The sequence below is a fragment of the Hemiscyllium ocellatum genome, chromosome 4 (assembly GCF_020745735.1).
Source record: "Hemiscyllium ocellatum isolate sHemOce1 chromosome 4, sHemOce1.pat.X.cur, whole genome shotgun sequence".
Classification (NCBI taxonomy): Eukaryota; Metazoa; Chordata; class Chondrichthyes; order Orectolobiformes; family Hemiscylliidae; genus Hemiscyllium; species Hemiscyllium ocellatum.
Genome location: NC_083404.1, coordinates 108,625,272 through 108,637,035, shown reverse-complemented (window position 1 = coordinate 108,637,035; position 11,764 = coordinate 108,625,272). Strand labels below are relative to the sequence as shown.

The 11,764-nt window shown below is 37.3% G+C and overlaps 1 protein-coding gene across 2 annotated transcripts in view; it reads right to left on the bottom strand.

The window, feature by feature from the left end:
* Positions 1 to 1,297: 1,297 nt before the first annotated feature.
* Positions 1,298 to 11,764, bottom strand: part of elp6 (elongator acetyltransferase complex subunit 6) — a 36,064-nt gene continuing 25,597 nt past the window's right edge. The window contains exons 4-6 of one of the 2 annotated variants that reach the window (XM_060824453.1): positions 10,021 to 10,213; positions 4,129 to 4,275; positions 1,298 to 1,847 (exon numbers count right to left, since the gene is read on the bottom strand). In XM_060824453.1, coding sequence (XP_060680436.1) covers positions 1,719 to 1,847; positions 4,129 to 4,275; positions 10,021 to 10,213 — 469 coding nt within the window. In that variant the 3' untranslated portion in view covers positions 1,298 to 1,718. The remainder of the gene's footprint in view (positions 1,848 to 4,128; positions 4,276 to 10,020; positions 10,214 to 11,764) is intronic. The other variant, XM_060824452.1, reaches the window with a different exon arrangement.

Below are 11,764 nucleotides of genomic sequence, written 5' to 3'. Positions count from 1 at the left end.
AATTTTATGCACTCTTTGATATTTTGCATGCATTGCAGGTAATCTGTAGTTATAAACTTTGAGATTCTGTTTTTTGATTAAGTACCGAAATTCTCATTCTCTTTGCAGAACCTCTTTCCTAATTCTATGAAACTTGAAATAGTTCAGAAAAGATTTACGAGCCTGTTGCCAAAGTTGGAGGATTTGAGCTACAGGGAGAGGCTAAATAGGCTGGGGCTATTTTCCCTGGAGCATTAAACACTGAGAGGTGACCTTATAGAAGTTTGTAAAATCATGACACGCATGGATAGGGTGAACAAAGTCTTTTTTTCTTCCTCCATGGCAGGTGAATCCAGAACTAGCACAGGTTTAAGATGAGAGGGAAAGATTTAAAAAGGACCTAAGGGGTAACTTTTTCCACACAGATGGTGGTGCAGGTGTGAAATGAGGTGCCGGGGAAGGGGTGGAGAATGGTATTACAACATTTAAAAGGCATCTGGACAAATGCATGAATAGGAAGAGTTTAAAGGATATGGGCCAAATGCTGGCATATGGGACTAGGTTAATTTAGGATATCTGGTTGATATGGAAACTCATTCAGTCCAACCCATCCATGCTGTACATCTCTCTGACTTTGTCTTTGGTACCTATATGTGAGAACATGTATAGAATATAAGCAGGTAGGGAAAGAAGTAAGTTTTGAGTTTTGTGAAACAAGCAGTTCAGCTGAGCATGACTCAAATCAGATAAGAACTTGCAGTTAACAATGGAGAGCTGGAGGCAAGGATAATAGGTTAACAAGGTGGAAAAGCATTCCTTATGTAGATCCATTTAACAATATTGGAAGCATTCAGTGTGTAAGGTCAGTTAACAAGGTGAAAAGTATTCATTATGTGAAGCCAGTTAAGGTTAAGAACATTCATTGTGTAACACCAGATGGCTTAATCTTTACTATTGACACTTGCTGATTGTAATGGCTACCCAATCAACATGAATGTTATCTTACCTGGATGCTTCTCCCTGCAAAATAACTGTGTAACTCATTAAGAAACTGCTGTTCGAGAGAAAAGACTGAGAACTCATGTCTCTGTGCATATGGGCAATCGTTCTCTCTCCCTCCAGGGCCCGGAATAAAGATGATGGAGGTAAAACAATATTGTATCTGAGCATTTTGGTTCAATTGAGGGAGGGGTGGGGAGGGGAGGGGTGGGGAGGGGAGGGGTGGGGACGGGACGACACATGGATCAGGCCCATTGGAACTTAAGTTGTTACAGTAACTTGATTTATTCCCCAAATACAAAATACCAGTAAACAAAGTACATTTAAAAAAGATGACTGTTCAGACAGAAGAGAAGATCAAAAGTGTGAGAAAAAACGAAACAAAAAGATTGAGAGTTTAAAAAGAACTACAAATATTTTTTTAATCGGTTTGAACTGCTGAATACTAGCCCATAAATTAAAATAGTGAAGTCATAGGACACGAAAAAAACCAAGTATAAACTTTACAATGGATAGTATGGTGTAGAAACTGTATCTTTGCAGACGAATTAATATCTTACACAAACGTGACATACAATCGCATACCTTATGAAAACGTTTTGAAATCAAATACACATGTTTGAAGTCCAGGGATCTTGTAGTTGCTCTGCATGATAAATCCATGTGCATTTGAAAAAAAGTTAACTGGGCAAGACTCATGTCCATTTCTCACAGCAGTGAAACAATTCCAATGGAATTCCCTAGAGCACAGAAGATGAGGTTCCTCTGGCAAAAAAGTTCACATTTTTGTCTTGTATTTTGTATTGGAAGATTTTGGTTATATTTCTTTCAGTCTTTACAGGTGAAGGGGAACGATAAGTCATTGTAAGCTGCAAATGAGATTAATAAAAAGAGGAGACTTCAAGTCTGGTAATAAGAAATCATGATGCAATGCTTATTTTCAAAATATTCTAAGGTACAAAATTGTCAGTGCATACGAATTAAGTAGAATAGGCTGTTTAGCTCCTCAAAACTGCACTATCATTCAATAACAATGGGGGAAGCAATGACCTAGTGATATTGTCACTTGATTAGCAATCCGAGAGACAGCTAATGTTCTGGGACCCAACATTCAAATCCTACCACAGCAGAACTTGAATTCAATAAAGAGCATGAGAAGTCTAATAGTGACCATTAAAAAAAATTGCCATTTGTTATTAGATAAAACCCATTTGGCTCAAACATGTTTGCTAGTGAAGGAGAACTGCTTTCCCCACTTGATGTGGACTATCGTAACCCCAGACCCACATGTGGTTGAATTAACTGTTCCCTGAAATTGCCAAACAAGCTAGTCATCTGCTCAAAAGTCTCAAATATAAAAAGTATTGAACACCACTTTGGAGGATGTACAGAAGCTGTCAAGGGTGCAGAATTCATTGTGTGGGCACTGTCGAATAGTGCCTTGGAAAAGCAAATGTAGTGTACCTACTAGTTCCTCCTGATACACATTGCTTGTTACTTTCAAAAACCCTCTAATAAATTAGTCAAATCTGATTTTCCCTTTCATAAGGCCATGCTAACTCTGACTGACTGCATTGAGATTTTCTAAGTGCCCCACTATATTCACCTTAAACAATATTCCATCATTTTTGAGGTGACAACTGCTAAGCTATTTGGCCTGTGGTTTCCTGCTTTGTCTATCCCCTATTCTGAATAAATAATGGGACCTCTCCAGAACCTAAGAAATTTTAGAAAATTAAAACCAATGCACCTACAACTTCCGCCATTTCTTTCAGGATTCTGGAACAAAGTCTATTAGAACCTAGAGTCTTTTCCATTTTTAGTTCCAGTAAATTTCTCAGTACCATTTCTCAGGTGAATTTAATTGTTTTAACTTCATTTCATCCCCTTTCACATTTTGATTCACAATTATTTTGGAGATGCTATTTCCTTCCTGTACAAAGGTAGATGCAAAGTATCTGTTCAAATCATCCGTCATTTTTTTTATTTTCTGTGATTACCAGACTCTCTTTCAAAGACCAACACTGCCTTTGCTTCGCCTCAACCTTTTTAAATACTGTATAAACTCTTAAAATGTGTTCTTAAATTTCGGGCTAGCTTTCTCTAATTTATCCCTCTTTGTTCTTTGCTGTTCTTGGTATTCTGTCCAATCTTATCACTTCACTCACCTCTATGGAATTATACACTCTCTTTAATTGATACTATGTTTAACTTTCTTAGTTCACCACAGATGATGTGGTGATGAGAAGATCCCTTCTCTGAAATGTACCCTTTGTGTATTCTGAAACATTTCTTTCTATCACTGCCTCTGCCTAGCTCAAAACTTATTTTCCCAATTCACAGCCTCCTAATTGCTTTTCAGTTTAAGAAACAGTATTTAAGGATCTATTTATACTGAATATAGGTTTTAGTAAAAAATATTGACACTGAATAAGACAATACATACATTATAAAGATAGTGTCATGCTTTGATTACAAACTCTCAAACCATCTTAATAGATTTTCTCAATATTTAATGTGATATTAACTGGATTGAAATGTAGGTTATAGGTTATTCCCATTGTCATTCTTTTCTATATAACTCACATTTACAGATACTCTCTTTACTGAGCTTACTTCCAGTAATTTTAAATAAGGATCAGTCTAGCAATCCTGGAAATTGCAGCTTTGATCTCAGCTGCAGTTTAAGGTCCAGCTGACAATTATGGATACGAACAGGTGTTATATACTCTCTCCAAATGGTCATTCTTGCTACAAAAGCTGGACCTGTAACTGAATCTATTGGTCACTGGTCTTCACCAGCATACACTGTACTGTACAAAGAACCACCTTTTTAAAAAGTAACATTTACACATCAGGAAAATACAGCTTCCTAGTTGCTAACCTGATCGTAACTTGGCCAAGATCTGAACTTAGCAGAGATCAGAGAACCAGGTCTTCTGTATGGCTCAGAGCCACAATATGCATTGCATTTCACTGGTGACCAGTCAGAAGGAATCAGATTAATACAATGAAGTTGCTCAGTTTAATCACAAAATAATTAGGATTTGGCATTCCTTTCATGCTAACATTATGCTCAACTTGTAGCTGTCCCTCGAATAATTATTCGATCATTACTGAAGCCAATCAATTATTAGCAAATAGTCATACCTGACCATGGATATCCTTGCAGTAGCCAGTTGTCAATCCTTCTACCTGCAATATTAGGTGGCACTGGTGACTCAGGGATTTGACAACAAAATTATTTTCTTCGTCTTCCAAATCCTCAGTGTTATGCACCAGCATCACTATGTTTCCCTTCAATACAAATAGTTTGAACAATTGCATTAGTTGAGTATATAAAACAAAACAACTTGCCACTATGTGCAAGTATGAAACCCACCCAAGGCACTTCTCACAGGCAGGTAATACGACACTGAGCCAAATAGATTAAGACAAGTGACTAAGTGATTGGTTATGAAGAAAAACTTTAAAGTAGCATCTTGAAAGAAAGATGGACAGGTGAAGAGGCTTATGGAGAGGATTAGAACTTAGAAGCTATATGTTAAATATATAGCTGACAATGTTGGAGCAACATAGGTTGGTAATACGAAACAAGTCAAAGTTGGACGAACAGAATGGAGAGGTATTAGAGTTAACAGAAAAAAAATTGCATTTATACTTTTATGATTGGACACTTGAACCATTATACAATCAAATTAACTATTTTAAAGAATAGTCACTGTAGCAGTGTAGAAAATGTGGCAGAAACACACGTGGAACTAACTCCTGTAAGCTGCAATGTAATAATGACCCGTGTAATTTGCCACTGTGAGACTGATTGATGGATAAGTATTCACCAGGATTTCAGGATTAACTTCTTTGCTTGTTTTAAAATACTGAATACAATGGAATCTTGTGTCTACTTGCACTGTAAATTTGGACCTTTCGTTTAATTTCTCATTCAAAAGGAGTGTAACACTCCTTCAGTATTGCGATGGAATGTCAATCTTGATTTTGTTTTACCCAAGACAGGGCTAAAACTATGGATCTGAACAAATGCGACATTACGAAACAAAAGGAAAGCTTCATTTGGACCAGAAGCTAAATGTTGGTTATAAACACAGGACTGATATGCAAACAGGATTTGGACCAAATTAGTACACAGGAACAAAACTTTATTCTAAATTCCTCCACTGAAGATAGTGAACACTAGATAACCAGACCCACAGACCCCAGTACGTTGCCAAGTTCACACAGCATAAAATAAGGCAACAAATATGGCAAATTGATTGAACAATCTTATCCACAATAGCCACAGATACTTTTCAGTGTGTAATGTGAATTTTACTGTACAACCTTCACTGCAGATTAGTGAACTCAAAATAAAATGGGAATCAAACTAGAAACATTCTGTTGTTATATTGTACCAGAACAGAGTACTTGCTTGCCAGTAAAAGCTCCGGAGTTATACCATCCAGCCATTCTGATCTATTCTGTATGTGTATGATCTGCACTTCAACTCCATTTTCTTGCATTTGGTTGTAACTATCAACATCAAACAAGGACTCTATCATTTTCAGAACCCTATTTTAAACCTGCTTCCTGAGTGACTTAGCTCTAATTTAAGATTACATGCTTTGTTCTCAATTACCCAGCAGAGCTAATATTTGTGTTTCTATTCCTAACCAAAATGTATTTTAGCATTTTAAGCATTTCATTCGAGGCATCTCTCAAACTTGTATATTGAAGCAATACAAGCAAACTGCATGCAAACAGACTCAATTTAGTGTTTTTGAGTCCAGTATAATTCTGGTGAATCTGTGCTGTAACTGCTCTGAAATCAATATAAGTTTCCTCAAGTGCGGTGTCCTCAACTGAAAGCAATATCCAGATGGAGTCCAATCAAGATGCCTTACAATGGAGGATAATTTCAACCATTTCATATTCCAGCCTCCTTGGAGAAATATATTTTAAATATCATTTTAATTATCTGCATCAAGAGATTTACTGGGAATTTGAGCACTTTGAAGGGCTTAGTCAGATGCATATTAACTTCATTCATTTATTTAATTTTCTTAGTTGCAGTTACTATTTTAAATTGCAAGTCTGCATTGTGTTGGCAATCACAAGATAACAATCCAAATGCTGGATATCAATGACGATTTTGTTACAACAGAGGTCAGAGGAGTTAGTCTCTCTCCAGTCCCACTACTTGACTGGTCACAACATATGGCAAAAATGAGGATTGCAGATGTGGAGATCAGAGTCAAGATTAGAGTGGTGCTGGAAAAGCACAGCAGGTCAGACAGCATCCAAGGAGCAGGAAAAATCCTGATGAAGGGCTTTTGCCTGAAACAGCAGCCTGACCTGCTGTGCTTTTCCAGCACCACTCTAATCTGGTCACAACATACATTTAAGTGATTTACCCAGTTACCAAGGGATCAGTTGCATCCCTTCTCCTTTTTTAGATTCAGAATAAAAAAGATCCATCAACCAGATCTTTTTCTAAAATTAAAAAATGAATTTGTTACAACATAAGAAAAAGGAAAATCAAAGTTGGTTAAGCAAATGCATTTTGCAACGTGAAATTAAGCCAGCCAATAAACACATCAAATACAGAAAAAAAATGCTCTTGCAGAGATTTACTTTAAAAAAAATACTGTGGCCAATAATTGTTGGTTTTCAAGGATAAAAGGCTAAAGCATAACTGGTCGCAACAATTATTTTGTGACACATGTGGTTTGCATTAAGAACACAAGCAAATGTCTCTGGATCCTTTGCAGACAGTTCAGTCAGAAACTGTCAAAAACATTCCATATGGAAGTCTTTCAGGATGACAGAAAGATCAGAATTTCAGTTCTCACACTGAACTCAACAAGGGTTTCTTGGAAAGGCAGAGGCTGGGGAGGGCAGCTCATTTCTAACAGCAGGCTATGAACCAAATGAAATCTAAACAATCTCCACACAAAAATAATTTCCAGACATAGTCATAAACCTAGTAAGGTATTTGCAGTAAATAGTTCCAATTAATTAGCTAAAGTCATGAAACTTAAGGTTTTTTTTAAGGCCCCACAGTCCTTTTCACGACTAAAACAAAGTCCAGATTCACAAATTTAAATGGACAACTGTCCATAGTAATTTAACATGAATCCTTAAAAACAAAATTATGCATCTTAATAATGATTTGCTTTTCTTCAACTGGATTTGATTATGAACATCAGATTTTAAATTTGTCAATAGCATTTGCAATACATCTAGAATTCGCCGTTTTCAATTAGAAGTAAACCATTAGTCTAACCAACCCTTCAGTTTAGAAGATCATGACCCAACTCTCCTATTGTCACTTGGTAGAGCAGAACTTGAGAGTACTGCTGAAAGGCAACTTGAGAGTACTGCTGAAAGGCATATTTTATGAAGATGTTGCCATGGATAATGCATAAGTTACTGAGGACTTACAGTTAAATGTTAAGCTCTGTTCAAATTTTAAACCAGTTAAATTGACTGGTCAAAGCAATGCCATGAGATACAGAGAATGGCTGACACTATTCTGTAGAGTTGAAACAGGCAGCGTATGTATAGGTGCTTCCTGTCTTCAAAGAACAGAGCTCTACATATTAATATACTTAATTGCTAGCATGTGCAAGGGTGCCACACTGTAAAGCCAATCCAAATTGCACGTTAGCATAATTCCTCTCACACTAGATTATTTATCAATTGTTATCAAATGTTGATGGTCTGTTGAGACTCAAGCCCAAGTCAGTTAGGTACACTTGGTATCTTCTGTGTTATAAACAACTGATGGGTTATTTTGTTTCATGATCCACAAATTTTAACATATGGGCTACATATCTAGCAGGACAATAACACTTAAATTCATCTACCACACTATTCATTTAATAGCTGGGGAGAACATCTCTTTGGTTTGATGAAAGCATTCTGGTGAACACCACTCATGTTGATACGGCACCATAGCAGTATGAATCAGCAAGCTTCATGGGTCATTCAAATCTTAGCAGATACACTGAAAAAGTCTAGGAACTTCTCAGGACCAAAAGAGACAGCCTTCACTTTGTTCTTGAGTGTGAGATGTACAGCAAAAAAAAATCTGATTAAGTAGTCTTTATCATGCAAGATGACTTCTATGTGCCTGATTTCAATATTAAGCTTGTAAATAACCATTTGTTGACTTTTCATGTTTACCAATAAGCTGATATTGAGTCAAGTTGTGGGTATTCCAAACATTTACTGAGCAATGACAGTTGGTTTGAAGTAGATAACAGCAAAAATAAAAATAAACATGCTGGCTAATTTCTTAAAAAGGGTATCAAGAGGAAGATGTTCCTTTGTTCCATTTCAAAGGTGAATTTGTGCACAGGATGAAACTCATTGAGACATCAGGAAATCCTTGCATGCAATTGCTGATTCAAAAATAACAAACCAATCATCTCCACGATTGAGGGCTGGGGTTAGGATGTTAGGCTCTGAACAGGCAGAGAAAAATGGGGATACAGAACCTGTGCAGGATTAGTTTTCAATAGCATCATGGTCAACAGACATGGTGGACCAAAGAGCCTGTTCCTGTGCTGTACTATTCTACTTGGAGATATTCCATTCAAGACATTTCTCAGGGAACCCAACAGATGTGTTTGCGAGAGTTGGACCTAATGGGAATCTCATTCATTATCTATTTGGGCATGCATGGCATCATTAAAACTGAACTCAACTATGTGAGTTGCTGAGTCCATACATCATCATGACAGTGATGCATTGCAAATGTCTGTGGCTTCCTAAAGTGATACACCAGTGAATGGACTAGCAACACCAAACGTGCGCATGTGCACTGCATTGCTATTGATATGCAACTGCTGTATAGCCATGGCAAACATGAAGAAATTATTCACTGCATAAGTGGAAAACTTGCTCAAAACTGGTTGCATCAATTTGCAGAACTATTTAGTCAATTCACATAATGTAGAACTAACAACATCCTAAGACAAGGTGTAAAGGGACACTGCATTTCCTTCTGTTTCTACCAGCCAGAATCCACTTGCCAACGATTGACACCGAGTGTAAACTTTATTTTTCCTTTACTTTTCTAATGCTTGCAAATTATTCTGATGAATTGAAGACAAAATGCTACAACAAAGTATGTCTTTCTTCACCAATACTAATAAACCTCAACTACAGACAACAACTTGCCCAGTTCTTTTTGAACTGCATTTTTCATTTCAATATCCTAATAGTTGTCTATTCTGTATATTTTGTCATATTGTATAGAAATGATTTAGTTCAACATTCCAGCGTTTCATTCCCATCATTTAAATTAACCACAGAATTTAGGAAGTTGAAATAACGAAACAAAAACATCTGTAGGACTACATGGAAAGAGCAAGTAATAAGAAAATAGTTTGATATTCCATCCCCCCAGGAAAAAAACAATTACTGCAGATGCTGGAAATCAGATTCTGGATTAGAGTGGTGCTGGAAAAGCACAGCAGTTCGGGCAGCATCCTGCTCGAACTGCTGTGCTTTTCCCGCACCACTCTAATCCAGAATTCCATCCCCCCTCTTTCCCAAATGAGTGTACACAGATAGATAGAAAAAAAGTCTTCTTTCAAGCTCTAAGTAATTCTACATTCTATTTCTCAAATAGATAACCCATCTGTAAATGTATATAAGCATACTCCTATAAAATCAATGTGTGTAAACCAATAAAAAAAAACTGATGGCTTTTGGTATCATTCTTAAGCAGTCCAAAGATCTCACTTTGAAATTATGCTAAGTAGTGTTACGATTTCCTGAGAACTGGCAGTATTAACTTTGGCACCAATGTTTGATATCAAGAAGACAGTGCTAAACTCTTCGGATGACACCCAGACCCCAACAGCGAATACATACAATTAGGGCTAATGCAATTTTAGAAATAGTTCTTGTTTAACTAATTCTCTAGACTTCTAAGGTTCAGAGGTAATTCTCAAAAGAACATGATTGTATTCAATGATGATCAGTATGAGACTTGGTTAGGGTTTAGCAGGGGTTAGGTGGTGGAAAAAAGCTTACCATAAATTTTGAGCATATTGTAGCTCTGCAGTAATGCATGAAATTCAAGATATTTACAGCACTCACTCCCAGGCTGAGCAAGACACTGAGGTCATCTATTATCAGTACTGGAAATTTCCAAGTACTTTCGTTGGTTTCCGATAGTGAGACACGAACAAATTCATACAAGCAATTAAGACTTGTATCAGGTGAGCTGCAAGACAAAATTTTCAATTAAATGGATATCTGAAACTTCATCCTGCAATCAAGGGTAGATTTTTAATTATCTGGTCAACATTTATTCCTCAACCAAGCATGAGACACAACTTATCTGGCAATAGCATTAGGGAGGCAATGACCGAGTGGTATTATCACCAGGTTATTAATTCAACAACTCCAATAACATTCTGGGGATCCGGTTTCAAATCCTAGAATTTGATTTCAATAAATACTTGGAATTAAGTCTTATGATGAGGAGGAAACCATTACCAATTGTTGGGAAACTCAATCTGGTTCACTAATGTCCTTCACAAAAGAAAATTTGCCATCATTACCTGGTCTGGCCTTAAAGTGACTTCAGATCTGCAGAGATATGGTTGACTTTCATCTGACCTCTGAAATGGCACAGCAAGCAACTCAATTGTGAGTCACGATAACTTTCAAAAGATATAACAGATGGAGCTAAGTGATCCAGCAACAAATGGATCAGATCTGAGCTCTGCTGACCTGCCACATTCGGTCATGAATGGTGGAAGACAACTAACCTCAAAACGGAGGAGGTTCCACAAATATTCTCATCTTTAATCAATGAGAAAACCGAGCAAAAGATAAAGCTGAAACATTCACAACAACCTTCAGCCAGATGTGCTCAGTGGGTGATCCATCTCTGCCTCCCCTAGTATCATAGATGCCAGTCTTCAGTCAATTCAATTCACTCCACTAAGATATCAATAGAGAGTTGGAGGTAGTAGATACTGTAAAGGCTATAGGCCATGACTTTGTTCTGGCAATAGTACTGAGGAATTGTACTCTAGAACCTGCTGCACTCCAGTCAAGCAATTCCAGTGCAGTTATAACACTGACTTTCTTACAATGTGGAAAATTGCCTAAATGTCCTGTATACAAAAAGGACGACAAATCCAACCCAACAAATTACAGATACTGAAGCAGCCTATGTTCAAATACAAAGACACCTGGTCAATGTCCAGGTTTGGGCTGAAAAGTGGCAAACAAATGCTTGGTAATAACCACCCTCAATAAAAGACAGACAATCTAACCACTGTCCCTTGACATTAAATAGCACTACTATCATCAAATCCCCCACTATAAGCATCGCCAGGGTTACCAGTGACCAGAAACTGATTAAACTCACCCTTTAAATACAATGGTAGAAAAGCAGGCCAGAGACTAAGACTACTGCAGGGAGCAACACCTCTTGAGGGTACAGGTCAGGATGTGACAGAATACTCCCCATTTGCCTGGATGAGTGCAGCTCCAGCAAAACTCATGAGCTTGATATTATCACATCCATAAACATTAAGTCACTCCACCACCGGGTAGCAGTGTGTACGATCTACAAGATTCACTCTGCAAACTTGCCAAAGATCCTTAGGCAGCATCTTCCAAACCCACAAATACTTCAACTGGCAGCAGATATTTGAGAATATCACAACGTAGAATGTTTATCTTTCAAGCCACTCACCATTTTGATTTGGATATATACTGTTGTCCTTTCACTGTTTCTGGGTCAAAATCCTGGAATTCC